General features: G+C 38.5%; 1 protein-coding gene across 2 annotated transcripts in view; it reads left to right on the top strand.

Annotated features, from left to right (window-relative positions):
* The window catches only part of AOPEP (aminopeptidase O (putative)), a 333459-nt gene that overhangs the window by 20432 nt on the left and 294824 nt on the right, over positions 1-18203 (top strand). The window contains exons 1-3 of one of the 2 annotated variants that reach the window (XM_029919477.1): positions 193-300; positions 2513-2571; positions 12828-13755. In XM_029919477.1, coding sequence (XP_029775337.1) covers positions 12959-13755 — 797 coding nt within the window. In that variant the 5' untranslated portion in view covers positions 193-300; positions 2513-2571; positions 12828-12958. Of the gene's footprint in view, positions 1-192; positions 301-2512; positions 2572-12827; positions 13756-18203 lie in introns of those variants that run through there. The other variant, XM_029919478.1, reaches the window with a different exon arrangement.

Genomic DNA, 18203 nt, shown 5'->3' with positions numbered 1-18203 from the left:
TTAGTTTAAGTGGCACTCTTTAGAAAACTGGAACAAGCTCTACTTTGCAAGCAAGTAGCAATCAAAGGGATAAATTCTTTTCTCTTTGAAAATAGAGTGAAGTCACTTCCAATCTGATCTCTGCAACCCAGTGCCTGCTGATAATGTGAGCATAAACACATTAGGCACCAGAGAGGAATGGCATCTGGATGCTGAGATGGGATCAGAATAGCCAGAATAAACACAAGCTGCCATCAGGGAAGCCGAATTCCATCATATCACATCATGTTCAAGCATAATTCAGGGTAGTCATATAGTGATGTGAGTAAAATCAGTTTTTGTTTCTGGTTTTCACATGTTAGACCTCTTTCTCCCTCCCCCCCCCCCCCCCTGACTGGTTAAAATATATAAATCCAGCCACAGCTCACAGTGATTTGCTTTCTTCATCCGGGAAAAGGCCTTGACTCTGGTTCTGACTTGGCCTCACTGTGCTGATCTTCATCACAGGCACTTTCTATAATTCCCACAACAACATTGACTCTCATTGTTGTGTTTGTTTCCCCATGTATACGTATCACAATTGCTCTTTCATTGCATGATCACAAATTATATGCAGTCACCCTTATATGCTTCATGAAAGCAGTAAATTTAAAGAAAAGGGAGACTATTTAAAACTTGAGACCAGAGACCATAGTTTATCTTATTTACAGTTTGGCTTAAAGGTTGGTATTTAAGTTAATATCATACCACATAGTAATCCTGCAAAGTGCTACATGTTTTTATTTTTAGTTAAGGGAATAAAGCAAAATCCCCTTTTCAGTATGCTATCTTGCATTATTCTCTCAGTGGTAAGTGACATTGCCTCGCAGGTATGAGTTTTGCAATGAAAGACCCTATTGTTCCATATATTTATACGGCGGGGGTGGGGGGGGTGGGGGGACGGGGGGTGCGGTGCAGGCTGTTAGAATTAGGGTTCCAGGGGGAATTTAAACTCTGAATATCCTGGTACTTGTTCAGTTAAAACATACAGCTTAATGTTGTTTTAACACTGCATTTTTAGTCAAATTAGAAGAAAAATAAAAAGAAATGAACAAAAGGGGGAAGCTTAATGTTAAAATGCTGGAAACCAAATAAAGTAACTGAAGGCATATTGGCAGATCCTAACCTCAAAGATCAGAAGTGTACCAGAGATAATGGTGATTATCTGATTGGCTTGTTTCCGCTGTTTAAAAATAACTTCAACTTTGAAAGTTTATTAACTGTTTAAGGCACCAGTGAACCATTGCTATCAAATTGGCAAGGTATGAAAATGAGCAGCTGAAAGAAAAGTTCTGAGGGGCCAAACACTTTAATAGCCACTCAAACTTGCTTCCATGCTATGTCAATTTGTCCATGATTCATGAGAATTTCTACTGAGGAAAGAAAGAGCCCAATATTTTGGAGAGAGGGTTAATCTTTTAGAGTATATATTTGTTTTAAAATACAAAGAATTAAAAATTAAAATTTTTAAATGTTTATTTATTTTTGAGAGATAGAGACAGGGCCTGAGCAGGGGAGGGGCAGAGAGAGAGGGAGACATAGAATCTAAAAGAGGCTCCAGGCTCTCTGAGAGCTGTCAGCACAGAGCCTGATGTGGGGCTTGAACTCGAGAAAGGCAAGACCTTGACCTAGGCTGAAGTTTGATGTTTAACCAACTGAGTTACCCAGGCACCCCCAAAGAATTAAAAATTAAAAAATAAGATGAAATACCAATTTTGAATAAAGTAGGAATTGGTTCAGGCCCATTCACTCAGAAGTTTGAATAATTTAAGCATAAATGGTCTGTCGTTATGCTAAGTACAAAAAGAACTTCCTAGCAAATTGTTCTTATAAAATAAATAATATTTTAGGACTAATACATTTGAAGCATATATGCTTCCCCAAATTCATTTAACACTTATAAGATATCATTCCGTTGTTTTCTGAGTCACCATGATTACTGATGAGAAGTATTATTCTGATGAGAGGCCAGCTGTTATTTGCATCATTTTCCTCCTATATGTAATATCATTTTGTTCTGGCTACTTTCAAGATTTTTTCCTTAGTTTTGGTTTTTAGCAGTTTGTGTCACACCTAGGTGTGGTTTCCTTTGCATTTATCTTGCTTGAGTTTCTGCTTAGATATTTGAATCTTTAGATTTATATCTCTCACCAAATTTGGAAATTTTTAACTATTCTAAAAATAAATGGTTCCTTTTGCAGTAATTTTAGATTTACCAGAAGATTTGCAAAGATAAATTAGAGTTCCCATATATGTATTACCCAGCTTCCCATAATGTTAATGTATTTTTAAATTAATTTTTATTTATTTTTATTTTTTTTTAATATAATTTATTGTCAAATTGGTTTCCATATAACACCCTGTGTTGTAATGTTAATATGTTATATAATCATGGTATATTTGTTAAATAATAAAAGTGAATTGGCACAATGTCACACTAATAACTACAGTTTTTCCCACTAGTGTCCCTTTTTTTTTTCTTTCCCTGTTTTAGGATCCAATCTAGGCTACCACATTACATTTTATCATCATACCCCAAGCCTCCTTCAATCTGTAAGTGTTTTTCAGATTTTACTCGCTTTTCATTGTGTTGATATTTTTGAAGAGTACTGGACAAATATTTTTTAGAATGTCCTTCAATGTGGGTTTGTCAGATGTTTTGTAATACTTAAACTGAGGTTATGGTTTTGGGGAAGAATACTACAGAGGTAAGGTGCCCTTCTCAATGGTGGAGTCATAGGAAGGGATAATGACACCAGTATGACTTGTCACTGGTGATACTAACTTTGTTAATATGGTTAACTTTATGTCTGCCACATTACTCTAAACTTGGTATTTTTTCTTTCCATTCTGTTCTTTGGAAGTGAGTCAGTAAGTGGAGCTCATACTCAAGGGGAGGAAAATTGAGCTCGATGACTGTCTTGGAAGAAGTAGTATCTATTTCTATTATTTGGAATTATTTAAGGAAGATGTTCCCTCCTTCTCTATTTATCAATCATTTGTTTTTATTAGAGTAAAGTTATAGGTGTTTGTTTTTTTCTTTGGGTTCTAATCCAATACTCTCATTATTTATTTTCTTGCTGAGATTGTTGCGCTTTGCCTGTTGGAAGCTCTGTGCAGTTAGTTCTTGTGTCCTTTTGACATGCCCATTTCCCCCACCTGCTGCCTTTTCTTTTTCCTTACTTTTGGGGCCTATGTGATGCTTTAGGCTCATCTTCTGTTTTTCCTGTCCCAGGCCTAGAATCAGCTCTTTCTCAAGGAGGCCTGGTTCCTTTCATTGGAAGATGGTATTTAGGAACCATAATCCAGGTGCTGGTTGTCCTCACTGCTCATTATTCTTTAATGTATTTTTTGCTGCAGCACTCTTATTCACCTGTCCTTCTTGAAATTCAATTCTACATATGTTACATCTTTGACCCAAAGTACCTAGGACTCTGTTCATTGATTCACATTTCTTATTCAGATTGTATAATTGCTATATAAATATTTTCAAGATTACTTACTCTTCTATAATTTCTAGTTTGCTATTAAACGTCAGTGGATTTTTAAATTTAAGATATAGTATTTTTCAGTTCTTAGAATTTCCTTTTTTTTTTCATAATTTCTTTTTCTCTGCTGAGTTTTCCTTAGTTAATTCATTACAGTATTTGTGTTCTTATAATATTTGTGTTCTTAATTATAATATTAAGAACTTTTTTTAATATTGGTGTATTTGTGTTCTTAATTATAATAATAATAACTGCTGTAAAGTCCTTGTTTGCTACTTCTAATATTTGGGTCCACTCACATCAGATTCCACTGGATTGCTTTTTTTTTTTTTAATTTTTTTAATGTTTTATTTATTTTTGATACAGAGAGAGACAGAGCATGAGAGGGGGAGAGTCAAAGAGAGAAGGAGACACAGAACCAGAAGCAGGCTCCAGACTCTGAGCTAGCTGTCAGCACAGAGCCTGACGCAGGGCTCGAACACACGAACGTGAGATCTGACCTGAGCCGAAGTCGGAGGCTTAGCCGACTGAGCCACCCAGGCACCCCTGGATTGCTTTTTAAATGTGGATCATATTTTCTTGTTTCTTTTTGTGTCTAATAATTTTGGATTTTATCTTGGACATTGTGATTGATACTTTAATAGAAACTGGATTTATGTTCCTCTGAAGAGTCGTAATGTTTTGTATTAGGAGGCAATTAACTTGTCTGAACTTAAACTTTCAACTTTGCCTTCCCTGAATTTGGCAGCAGAAGAAATCTTCAGTTCATTTAGCCATACTTGGACTATTTGGTCTGCCTCTAACATGCATGGTTCAGGAGTTCATTAGAAAATGAGGCTGTATATATGCAGAATATGGGCCTCATACCTTTCCTGAAGTTTTCCTTCTTTACTTTCTAGGTCTGAGTCAGTCCTAAACTCTGTTTTCTGATTTTTTAGCCAGTAAGGTTGTAGGTTTCAGTCTGAATTTTAGTAGCATACTGCCAACTAGGGCCTGCTCTCAGATGAAAAGCAATAAAAATGAAAAAAACTCAGTGCCATTCCCTTCTCCCAAGTGTTAACTCCCTACAGTTTCTGTCAGCTTTTTGTTCATTCTCATATACTTTCAGATTTTTGTTGTTGTCTGGAGTTTATGAGTGCTGTCAATAAGAGGATTGGTCTGATGTAAGCTACTCCCGCTATTACCAGAGGTGGTACTCTCTTTCATTTAAGAGGAAGAACAATATTAATTAAACAATCAAACAACAAATGCAAAATGAAAACTACTGTGCTACAAAGAGGTATACAGTGCCATGAGATCTAATAGGGAAATTGACTTAATCAGTGAGGTCTGGAAAGTTTTCCTTGAGGACATGGTTGGTAGAGAGAGAGAGAGTTATTAAAGAGAATAGAAGAGGATTCCACATATTTGTTGAATGAATGAGCAGTGTAGTCTAGCTTTCTTTGTATTTTGGCTTCTTTCTTCACACATCTTCTTATCCTCTCAGTCTTTAATCATCTCTCCAGGCTTCTGTGATGATGAAAGGGAATCTATAGCTATGGTGCCTACAGAGTTATACAGCAAAGCATGTCTTGCATGAAAACTTCTTAAGCCAAGGGACTTTTGGGTGTGGACCACTGAATTGGTAAAGTGGAGTTTGTGGGCGTTGGTCAGTATGACCAACTGAATTATAAGGAAAATCCCCCTCATCCTGCTTCAGGTATTTAGAAATGCTGGGGGCGTCTGAGTGGCTCAGTAGGTTAAGCGTCTGACTTTTTATCTCAGCTCAGGTCTTGATCTCAGGGTCATGAGTTCAGGCCCTGTGTTGGGCTTCATGCAGGGTATGGAGCCTACTTAGAAAACAACAATAACAAATAGCCAAACAAAAAACTTACCAAGTATTTAGAAATGCGCACACACACACACACACACACACACACACACACACACAGATTCTCAACAAGAAAGAGTTATCCTAGTTAACCAAAATGGAGAGGCAAAGTGTAGGCTTAATAGGTAGAGAGTTGGGTCCTGATATTTACCAAGGAAGTGGTGCCTGGCTAGAGACCTAGTACCTGTGGAGAACTGAGACTGAGCTACCTGTATAAAGCCAGAAGCCATGAAGGGGAAAATTACATTGTCTCAATAGAGAGGCAAGGAAATGTTCTGTCTACTCAGGGTTATACATGGAAGGAACTCCTCAGATTAAAGGAGCACACTGAATCTTGACCAAGCCATATAAAAATCCGCATTTAGATATATCAAGTGAGACAATAGAACAACAAAGATAATGAAAAAGTATAAAAGCTACTAGGGGGGGAAAAAACATACATATCAAGAAATGCAGATTAATATCAAACTGATTATCAGCACAAAGAGATGTAGAATACAGTAGAGTAATATGTTCAAAGTAATGAGCGAAAATAACTATCAGCCTAAAATCTACACTTAGTTAAGTGATCATTCAATAGTGAGGATATAATAATGACATTTTCAAACATACAGATGTCGAAATGTTTTACTACTCATGAACTCCTGAAAGAATTACTAAAGACATACTTAAGTAAAAAGGATAGTGTGGCAGAGTGTATTTTCCCCAAAATGGCCGTAACAGTATCTACCTTCTCACAGGCCACTCTGCACTGTGACCTAGCCACTCTCCCATCAAGACATGAAGTTGAGTTCTCTCTCCTTGATTCTGGACTAGCTAGCTATACAACTTTTTTGAAACCAGTAGGATGTAGTGAGAGTGATACCACATTGATTGAGGCTAGGTCAGAAAAGGTAATTCAGCTTTCAACTGGTCCTTTGGGACATTTGCTCTGAGGCCCACCAGTTGCCATGTTAAGTTGTCCAACTTTCCCGAGACCTCTATATTAGTCCTGGTCATCAGAACCCCCAGATGAGCCATCCTCTTGCCACTGAGTGTCACAGTCATATTCATAAGTTGCAGAAAATGGTCCACTGAGTGCTACCCAAATCCCTGACCCATGGAATAGAATCAGATGGTTACTTTTTGAAGCCACAAAGTCTTGGGTTAATTTGTCAGGTAGCAATATTAACTGGAACAAAATTGAACCCTGACAGGATGAATGGAATGTATGAATCAGTCATGAGTAAGGAAGCTGGTAAACAAATACAAGTAAATAGTAGCTTTTTTTTTTTTTGAAAGTTGATGAGGGTTGTTGAAGATGTGATATTAGGGCTCCTGGGTAGCTCATTCAGTTAAGTGTCTGACTCTTGACTTCAGCTCAGGTCATAATCTCATGGTTTGTGGGTTTGAGCCCAATGTTCCTCTTTGCACATGCTTGCTCCCAGTGTAGAGGCTGCTTGATATTTTCTCTCCCCTTTTCCTTCTTCCTTTCTCCCTTCCCCCACTCTCACATGTGTGTGCATGCATGAGCTCTTTCTCCTCTCTCAAAATAAATAAACTAAAAAAAAACCAAAACCCCTAATGTGATATTAAGACATTAACAGCAATAATGTGGAAGCTGAGAGAGTGGGGAAGAGGAGAGACTGAGAATAAAACTTTCTAGGGTCTTTTTGTTATTCAGAAGAATACTAGAAATTGACTTTAAGTAGACATGTTAAAGAAGTAGATTGTAGAGGTGCCTGGGTGGGTCACTCACTTAAGCATCCGACTTCGGCTCAGGTTATGATCTCACGGTTAGTGGGTTTGAGCCCTGCATTGAGTTCTGTGCTGACAGCTCAGAGCCTGGAGCCTCTTTCAGATTCTGTGTCTCCCTCTCTGCCCCTCTCCTGCTCATGCTCTGTCTTTCTCTGTCTCGAAAATAAATTAAAAAAAAAAAAAGAAAAAGAAATAGATTGTATAACTTATGAAACAGTAGAGGGAAAAACATTTCCGAAAAATGCAGAAAACAAAAAAATAAAAGCTAAGTAGCAAAGAAAATCATTGTAGATAGAAAACACAAAATAAATTGGCTGAGATGAAATCAATGCCATTATAGCAGTAATCATGATAAATGTCAGTAAATTAACCTCGGTTATTAAAAATGATCATTATATTAAAAAAAATTTTTAAATGTTTTTTAAATTTATTTTTGAGAGACAGAGACAGCACGAGCAGGGGAGGGTCAGAGAGAGAGAGGGAGATACAGAATCTGAAGCAGGCTCCAGGCTCTGAGCTAGCTGTCAGCACAGAGCCCGATGCGGGGCTCGAACCCACAATTGTGAGATCATGACCTGAGTAGAAGCCAGATGCTTAATGAACTGAGCCACCCAGGTGCCCCGATAATTATATTTTTTAAATATAGCCAACTGTTGCATTAAAAGGATACCCAAGGCTAAACAACCCAGAGCAGTTAACAACAAAAATAAAGGGACAGAAAAGATGTATCAGGAAAAAACAAACCAAAAGAAAGCAGGTGTGGCATTACTAATCTGAGTCCAAATGGAATTTCTAGGTTTTTCACCCAGCGAACACTTGCACCAGGAGACATATATAAAAGGATGTTCATTGTAGCATGGTGTGTAATAATAATAGATTTAAAAGGATTTAAGTATCAGTAGGGGAATGTGTAGATAAATTGAGAATATTCATATAGGGACGCTAAGCAGCAGTTACAAGAAATGAGCCAGATTTATGTGCATCTACATGGCTGTATTTCAAAACCACTGAGTGAAAGAAGTAAGTTACAGAGTAATATGTCAGTGTGACATTTCTAAATACAAAATAATACATTTGTACTTCTAAGATTCCTTCTAATTCTGAAATTATTTTATCGAATTTCACAGCAATAAGCTATGTTCCTATGATTATATGCATTTGAGTGTCTGAGGAACTGTGCCCAGAAACAGTATACTTCAGCAAGTAAGCTGGCTGTCATTAAGAGCAATCACTGTATTCTACAGAAGGAACACACTTGGAATAGCAGAAAGCTATCTTCCTCTGAACAAGTAGTCTGTAGAATGAAATATTTCGTAAATACTCATAGTGTGCTCAGTAGTATATGGTATATTTCTCCTTTTCCTTTGAGTTGCTTCCAAGAAAAGAGATGTGGCAATGAAGAGGGACAGGTATATCATGAGAAGAAAAAGTGAGAGCCATTTGGAGGAAATATTTATTAAGCCATAACTTTCTACTAGAACCTACGCAAGCCAGAATCCCTGCTCGGTAGATAACCAGACATTGAAATTACAAATGCCCTCAGATGTCAATTCCACAGATATTTGCTGAGAACCTACTGTGTATAGGACATTCTACTCAGCATGGTCATGCTCACAAAGATGAATCAGGAATCCCTAGTTTACAGACCATGGAAGGTAGAGGAAACTGCAAAGTGAGGCAGGATAAGGAAAGGGTTATGAGAATGATACATGTGGCTTTGTAGCTTGAAAGGAGAGTGAAATTATTTTCTTTAGAGGTATCTGGAATGGCTCTGCAGAGGCTATTTTACACATCTGTAGGTGTGTGCATTTCTGGTTGGGTGAGTAAAAGTGGCAGGGCAGTTTTTTCAGTGTTCCATTGTCTGTTTAGTATTTGATCTTCCCTTTTGCCCCCTCCTCCTGCCTTTCTCAAAAAAATATTGCTGTACGTTAATCCTTTTGAAGCCTTTAATGGTGTTGCTGAGACAATCATTTAAGCATTTAAAATACATACCACTCAGTACACTTATTTTAGAGGCAGCAGTGGTTAGCCACTGGAAACTAACCATGGTTTTGATAAAGGGGGGAATTTTATATGTTATGGCTTAAGACAGAATGGAAAAATGCTTCAGTGAGACAGGCTGGCATTTTAAATTGGAGCACAATAATAGCAAAATGTGCTGAAGTCAACAGACTGCTTAGAAATATGGTTACTATTTGCTGAGGGAGGCCTTACAAGGTGGCCATGTACACATGTTTGCAACCACAGTTGTTCAGTTCTTCCCTAAACGTGGGGCTGTGACCCTGATTGACGTCAGGGAGAGTTGTGTACTTGTCGATAAAGGAGATTCAGGTCATCTAAGAATCCAAGGCAAGGAGGAAATAAATAGGTGTAATAAGTAATGAATTTAACAGTTGTACACAACTTAGGTTGGAAATCATGCAGAGGTGACCATGATCTTCTGAATCTTCTGGGGCTGGCCTAAAAATTCTCCTTTTCCCCACAAAGCTATTTATTACAATATGATTGAGTCTAGTCCATATGAGTTGAAGAAGATAGGAAAGGGAGCATAGGAATATAGAAGACAGTCTTAGGAGGCGACATTTGACTTATGACTTGGACAACATTAAGGAAATGGCCACAAGAGCTGGAGGTTGAGAATTCCAAGGGAAAGAATTGGCAAGGAGAAATGCATCAGAAATGAGTGACCTTGACACATTGCTTTACCTCTCTGACCCTCATTGTCATGGTTTGTGGAACTAGAGAATTGCACTAAGTGAGCCCTAAGGAATCTGTCAGCTCCAGAATGCAAAGAAATAAAAACTTAGTTAGCATAGGCAGCAGCAGGGTAAAATGTTTTTGTTTGTTTTTATTTTTTCCAGTTTGAGATATAATTGACATATAAGGTTGTATTAGGTTAGGGTGTACAATGTAATGCTTTGATATTGGGTATATTACAATGTTTGTTTTTGAAGATGGCAGCCCCTGGGACTGTTTGAAACATTGCGAATAGGATAGAAACATTGAGAGGAAGAAATTTGGCAAGAGAAAAACATTTTTTGTCAAATGCAACAAGATTCCAAATTAGTAGAAAGAGATAGAGTTTGAGAGAAAGCTTCTTCTTATGTTTCCTGTCTTGTGAAGGGCGCCTAATTACTACTGTACATTCTTGATCACTTTACTCCTACTCCCCTGAGGGAGGTGGAGCAGGAAGAAGAAATTGAGCCTGTTCTCCTTTTAGTCCCTCCCTTTTCCTTATGGCCTGGCAGTCCTGACCTTAGAGGGCTATTCTTACTTCTCCAGGCCCTAAGTCTTACCTGGAGAGGGACCTTTTCTGGGAGCTTTGACCTGATCCATTGTTGCCTGTGACCCTGTGGGTAAATCTGTTGAATTTGGGATTCAGTTTTCAGATACCTTTGGCTCCCACACTAAACCATATTCTTCAGTTTAGCCTTCATCAGTAATAATGGTGATATTTTGATATCCCTCTGCCATATCCTCATCTTATATTTTACTGTGTTCAGAGTTTAGGTGGGCAAGAAGAGTGCTATTCATTTGGCCCTTTCACACCCCAGAAGCTAGGATTCAAGGGGAAAGGAATTAGCTTTGGGGAGAAGGGATATTGTTTTCTTTAAATCAAAAAGAAGGCAATAGTTGTGAAGAACTAGATACTTGAGCCATGAGGGAGTTTCAGAGATTCAAAATCATCTCAGTAAAGTAGGAGGCAAATCAGCTGAGAATGAGTCAGCAGGCATGGAACTGGTACAGCTATGGGGAGTGTATTCAAGAAGCCATGGACGAGAAGCAAACAATTCCAGTTAGGGTGACAAGGTGATATTAACAGGTTTGGATAGATGGGGCTCTCAGTCCGCCTTTTTATCTGCCATGAGGGACAAAAGTGCTGACAACTGCTGTATAGAATACATCTTATTCTTAAATTATATTAATTTTTACAAGTAAATGAAAGGATCTATTAGGGTTAGACAATGAATTATTCTTTACGTGACAAGTTCAATTGCTTTCATGCAGAAAACACTCTGCCTTCCTCCCTTTGCCTATTGATTCTTCTAGAACCCAGGGGAGTTCCAGCTTCTCTATAATGTAATCTCAAAATATTCTCTGCATGCCTGATTTCTCTCAGTTCCTGTTACTTTTAAAACAAAAATGTATATTCCCACATACAGTTTGGTGAAGGGTGGGAGAATAGAGAATAAGGAAGGATTTTGGGAGGTGATTGCACTTGAACTGGGTGTGGAGAGAGAATAGAATTCGGCAGGTAGCTATGGGAACACTCCAGGTATGGTCCACTGCCTAGTCTGAGGAGCATGGAGGCGTGGTGTCAGGCCATCTCTAGGGAGCAGACTGTTGAGCAGGCCCTTTGGTTAGAGGACAAGGATGCAAAGGGTCTCTGCTGGGAGAATAGCTTGAAACCAGATTGGAGGAGGAGGCAGGAAGCCAGGAGCCCCCTCCCCCCCAGCTTAGGGTAGGTAAGATTTTCCTGAGGAAGTAGCCTGTGGAGAGGTAGAAAATGAAAATTCAATAGGCTTGCGTTCTCTCGAATGAGATTCTAGAAGGAAAGGAAATAGAGTCTAGTAGATAGGCAGATAAAATCTGAGGCGAAGTGAGGAGGAGTTAAACAGAATAAAAAGGGAGGCTTCAGTTTTATTTGAAAAGTCTAGCAAGTGATATTGTTTTGTAGTTGATACGAGAATACCTCCTGATATTTAGAAATAAAAAATTACTTTAAATATATCTACTCTGTCAAAGTCGTTATTTCTTTCCTCCTTTTTCGTTTTTGGTAAAGGAATAAAAACAGCATATGCTGAAGAAATTATGCACACAACAGGGACTGAAATAATTTCAAATAATTTTCCTTTTAGCTGGATTGCTATTATAAAATAAGAATACATTTTGATTCAGAACTTTTATGAAGAACTTGGGCATTTTATTACAACATCTGTTTCTACATTTTAATTTCTCTTTTTCCTTTTATAGGTATTTGCATACTATTTTTTTTTCAAATGAGAAGACCTTTTTGTTTGCCACAAGAAGGCTATTATCCAGAATGTTAATGGGTTTTCAGCTATTAAGATGTAATGATATACCTTGAGTATTTAACTATAAATTTGAAAAATCTCCATGAACAATCTCAAAGGAATACTTAGAATGCACTCCTGGTAAATTGGCTCATTTTCCTGTAATTTACTGGAAGTGCTGATATGAGAGCAGGCCTAATGTGAAAAGTACATTAATCCCTGGAGTTACATTTTATGTATTAAATTATTACTCTCAAAGAATAAAACGTATGAGGCCATTTAGCCTTTGTTCACATTTGTTACTTAGAATCACAGTAGAGAAACAATCACTTATCTTTGATGCACAAAATTAGAAATGATGCATTTAATATCTTTTAAAACAAGAGGCAAAGTGATGCTCAGTTATGCTTTTGCATAACAATTGCTCTTTCCCAAAACAAGGACTGTTCTAGTTAAGAGCAAGAATCTTCAGGCTTTGTGGAGACCCCTTTCATTCCATTGGTAATTGAAATATTTTTAGAAACCCATAACGCAGCTTTCTTCGATGTCAGTCAGAAAGATTACTCTGCCTTCTAGCCATGAGCGTCTACCACACGGGGGGATTATTTAAGGAGGAGACAGTTTGCTGAAGCAGTGGTTGTAGGAACATTTAGGGTCTTGTTTGAAATTTTGTCTAATGGTGTTTTTCTTCTTTGCCAGGGGACTGAAAGAACCATAATTGTGACATCAAATGTTTTTTTGGTAAGCGGCCATTTATGATTCTGGAAGATTAAGGCAGATAGGAAGTCCCTTCTGAGATTTTACAAAGCTCTGGAACAACCACCAGCACCATGGACATAAAGCTGGACCCTTCCCGGGATGACCTGCCTCTCATGGCCAACACCAGCCACATACTTGTGAAGCACTATGTACTGGATTTAGATGTGGATTTTGAAAGTCAAATCATCAAGGGCACCATAGTGCTTTTCTTTGAGTCTGGAAACAGATTCAAAAAACAGAGTGGGTCCACCAAGGAAACCTGCCGATCAGAGTCAAACGAAGCTTGCAGATTTAGGACACCTGAACCTTGCCATAGCCCTGTGACAGATACAACGACCTTCTCCTCTAAAACAAGATATAATGATTTTACAATCTGTGGTAAAGGTGAAAAAGATACTTCTGGTAAAGATGGTAACCATGACAACCAGGAACAGGCTTCTGGGATTTCTAGCTCAAAGTACTGCTGTGACACAGGGAATCATGGGAGTGAGGATTTTTTGCTAGTGTTGGACTGCTGTGATTTATCTGTGTTAACAGTTGAGGAGGTGGATGTTGCTGCTGTGCCAGGTATTGAAAAATTTACAAGGTCTCCCAAGCTCACAGCTGTTTCTGAGGAGCTCAGGAATCAGATTGTCTGTGAACTTGTGACTCTGCCTGCAAATCGTTGGAGGGAGCAGTTAGACTATTATGCTCGTTGCAGCCAGGCTCCTGGCTGTGGGGAACTCCTGTTTGACACTGACACTTGGAGCTTACAGATCAGGAAGACAGGGGCTCAGACAGCTACTGCCTTTCCTCACGCCATAAGGATACGATACAGCACCAAACCCCAGGGGCGATCAGTTACGTGGACCTCAGACCAGAGTGGCAGGTAGGTTGTCTGGGCCCCCCACAGCCCCTTGCCCGTTCATCTCACACACTGGGACAGGAGCCTTTGCAGGGACACTTTCAGACATGAGACAGTCTCTGCAAAGATGCTCCTCTTTATTCTGTGGCATTACCCATCTAGCCTCAAATCTCTAGACCTATGGTGAAGCAGGTAAATTCCCAGGCATGCTCAACTCTTAATGGGATTATTTCCCTTAAGTCAGGATGAAAAGATTACTATTAAGCCCCTGTATTTCTGAGTTAGGAGATTGAAAGGCAAGCCTAATGATTAAGTCCTGAGCCTAGCTCTGTTGGGATCTCTGCTGGAGACTTCAGCGCTGCAGATGGAAGCGATATTGTCTCTGAGCAAATACTTTCTCAAAGTTCCTGCAGAACCTCCACCTGAGGGAGTAAACTGCCGCCAAGTCATGTTGGTGTGAAGCCTGCTAAAGTGCTTCCAAATAACGCCCGCTCTGCTTGGGGACTTTCGTACTGTACCTGTCTCTTGGCAGCGGTGCCTCTCTGGACTCTGTCCATTGTCATACAGTGTAAACCCCCACAATACTGGAATGGTCTGTTTCTGAGGGGTGTGGCAGTCCTGTTGAGACTGCACTCTTGATCCTTTGGTGCCCATTCTTCATATTTGACACCAGGAGCCTCTGGGTTTCTTGTGTAGAGAAAAGGAATTGATGAAACATTGATTTCCAGAGCACATGTTTGCCCTTCCTCCCATAGTTGTTCGAAGTTTTTAGAATTTGAGAATTTTTAAATCAAACTTGATGGATTCCTTATTATTTTACCTATATCTCTATGCTAATGTACTGCAAATGATAGGAATTCTGATCTCAATGATCTTGTTTTGAGCACCTTCTTTTACAGCATCAGACTCCCTTGATGGAAATGGTGGTCTCTTGAAATTGCTTAGATCTCTTCCCTAACCCCCTTTCCCCCAAAACCTTTAGATTTGTTTTGTTTTTTTTAAAGCATCATTTTAATTTTTGAGCTCTAATTATCCTTTCCTTGCCTCCAATCTTACGTCTCTGCTCTGGTCTCCCACCCCACTCACAATGAGTTCACTTCTTATCTTATTTCTGTTGGAGCCTGAGGCAGCCTTTGGGAAATTGCAGGGTTGGTACAAACTTAGACCAGTACAAAAGTGTACTGATTTATGTATAGAATAACTTACTGGATATTCTTGGGAAACCAGGAGGGAAAGAGGGAAAGAAACAGGTATTTTTTTTTTCAAGTTTGTTTATTATTTTGAGACAGAGGGAGAGTGCCAGCAGAGGAGGGCCAGGGAGAAAGGGAGAGCAAGAATTCCAAGCAGGCTCCACACCGTCAGTGCAGAGCCTGACGCAGGGCTCATTCTCACAAACTGTGAGATCATGACCGAAGGCAAAATTAAGAGCTGGACACTTAACTGACTGAGCCACCCAGCCTCAAAGAAACAGGTGTTCTAATTGTACCTTTAAAATTTTTTGAAATTATCAAGGATAGGGTTTTCAATGAGATTTAACAGCATATGGTCTCTGAATACTTAATTAGGAAATCAGTTTTTAATACTCCTACATATTTCATTTTTGAATTAGAATACTGGGAAAGAAGAATCTATTAACAGTAATTGGAAGGAATACTCATTAATGGCCTCATACATGGCTTCCTTCTCAGTGCTCACTACACAGAACTAGATTTGTGAATTACATTCCATGTCAGGTGGCAAGCAGGAATGAGTTATGGATAAGTACATTATCCACACTGTATGTGTGGATAGCTGCGTTCTGTAAAGGAACTGAAGGGGCGCCTGGGCATATCTTCTTCCTGTGAAGGTTGTTTTGGTAAATATACTTGTACTATTTCCTTTTCTGATAATTCAGTAAAATGCATGATCATAGCAGGAGTTTAAACTGTATCCTTGGAAGTTTGTGGTGATCTGTTAGTAAATAAGTGGCATTCATGCAGCCTTACAAGGATACTAAATTTTGTTTTAAAAAAGAAATCCTCAAAAGATGTTTACTCTCCCTTTTGTCTTTTTTTGGGGGGGGTAGTTTATGGCCACTAAATTTTTTTAAACTCTCCCACAGGCTTAAGAATAAATCTAGGTATATATTAGTAACTGTTTGGATAGTTTAAGGACTTCAAAATGCCTAAGGATCCCAGGTTGCTAGACAGAAAAAATTCCCCAGTGATAAGATCAGATAATAATTATCAGGGTTACTAGACTTTATGAATATAATTGTGCAAAAATATAAAATTTTACTATTGTGTGGAAAATATAATTGGGTAGAGCTTATTTTCTCCAAGGCTTGAGTCTGCATTTATTACAACTAACATTTTATTCTTGAGTGGCAGAATACTATTCGCATACCTACCATAAATTCTTGGTCCTGGATAAGAAATATTTTGTTCTCATTTTACAGTTAGGAAAATTGAATAAAGTTACTGAAAGCTCCTAGAAAAACCCATGTTTCAATTATAAGAGGGAACTATGTGTCTTACTTTTGATCTTTACCATGTCCATTTCACATGCAAAGATTTCAATACATTTAAAAAATAATTACATTAGCTTTCAACAAATTTCTATTTTTAAGCAGATATTAGACAGAAACTTAAGAAAATTTCTAAATTGTTACTTTCTCTTTCGAGTTGTATCAGCAGGTTCTCCCCTTGCTACCCTCCCCCTGCCCATGTTGAAAATAAAACTTGAATTATTTAGTCTGCTAATATATAAATAAATAATCATTTAGGAGATCAGAGGATCCCAGGATGGAATGCAAATTGTGACCAAACAGTCTAACTGTATTAAAAATGTATGAAACAACCTTGCTGACGGGAGTTGGGGGAGAAGGTGCTGACCTGTCACTTTGGAAATGAGCAGAATCTGTAAGACTAAAGGGAAGAGGCAGTGTACCTCAATACTGTGCTGTAGTTGATTAAGGTATTTCCCATGGGATACAGGTTAACAAGTCCAGGACCACTATACATGTCTTCCGGAATTGAGCAATTAAGTCAAGTATGTAAACCTGGGAGCCAGGTTTCCTACTTTTGAAGTGGGAGGTTGTAGAGAGTAAGGGGAGGATGCTAGAATGGTCTATGTGGTGAGAGATTAGAATTGGAGACATCACTATAAACTTAGGTTTGGCTTAAGATGATACGGATGGTTGTATACAGAAATACTGAAATTATAAATAGGTGTTTTCCAAGGATTAGCATGCAAGCATAAATCTCCTTGCTTGTCAGCTAAGAGGGTCTAGAAACACAGTGACTGGATCTTGGTTTTTACCGTTCTCCAGTAAGGACACCAGGGCTTCGTGGAGGAATGGCTAGGGCTGGAGGAAAGAGACAAGATGAGCCTGGGACTCTAGTAGTGCCAGAATATAAGGAAGCGCTCAAATAGCAGCAGCAGTAGCCTGCAATTGCGGGTGTATGCCCAAAGTCCAGGGAGCCATCTGAAAGAACTCCAAATGTCCAAAGCTGAGCAACAAGGCAGAATAGTTTGGATGATGACCAAAAGTATAATATAAACATTCATCAGTTCACATTGATACAAATATTTGAATAAACAAAATGGTGGAGAACAGACAAATCTAATGTACAGAAATTGTCCAAGTTATGTAGATACTCTATCCTCAAGGAGATGGAACATAACTCCTTGCTTCTTACTAAGTATGGACTAAAAAATGAGTAAATTTACCTTAGAAAAACCTGACAAACATGACCCCTCAGGGAGGAAGTCAAAATTAACATCAAAGTGATGAGTCATGTTGATAGTGTGTACCCTTGGTATGATGTGGTGGAATGACATCTTTGTGATTGTCCTCCCCCCAAACCCATCACCCCAATGTAACCAAGAGAAAAACATCAGATAAATCCCAGTTGAGGGACATTCAAAAAAATACCTGACCAGTACTCCTCAAAACTCTCAAGGCCAACATAAACAAAGAACGCCTTAAGAAACTGTCACAGTCAAGAGAAGCCAAAGGAGACATGAAGGAGATAAAAATAGTGTATCCTGGAACAGAAAAAGGACATTAGGGAGAAATAAGGAAACCTGATAAAATACAGACTTTAGTTAATAATGTATCAATATTGGTTTATCAGTTGTGACAAATACACTAATGGAAGATGTTAATAAAAATGAGTATGGGATAAGTGGGAAATCTGTGTATTATCTTTGCACTTTTAAAAATAAATCTAAACCTGATCTAAATAATTTTATTAAAAAAATAAACTTCAAATTTGGAAAGCAGTCACCATCTTTCTACCTTGAAATCTCCCTTTTGTAAGGGAGATTTTTATCAGGTGACCATGTTTTCTGGGGAACTAAAAATATATTTGAGGCTATAAAAGAGTATTTCTTCCAGTAATTGTCAGTAATTACTTTTCCCCCCATTATTATTCTAGTTCTAAAGTGAGATATCTGGGGGCACCGGTGTGGCTCTGTCTATTAGTATC

The sequence above is a fragment of the Suricata suricatta genome, chromosome 13 (genome assembly GCF_006229205.1).
Source record: "Suricata suricatta isolate VVHF042 chromosome 13, meerkat_22Aug2017_6uvM2_HiC, whole genome shotgun sequence".
Taxonomy (NCBI): Eukaryota; Metazoa; Chordata; class Mammalia; order Carnivora; family Herpestidae; genus Suricata; species Suricata suricatta.
This window is presented reverse-complemented; position numbering and strand designations above follow the sequence as displayed.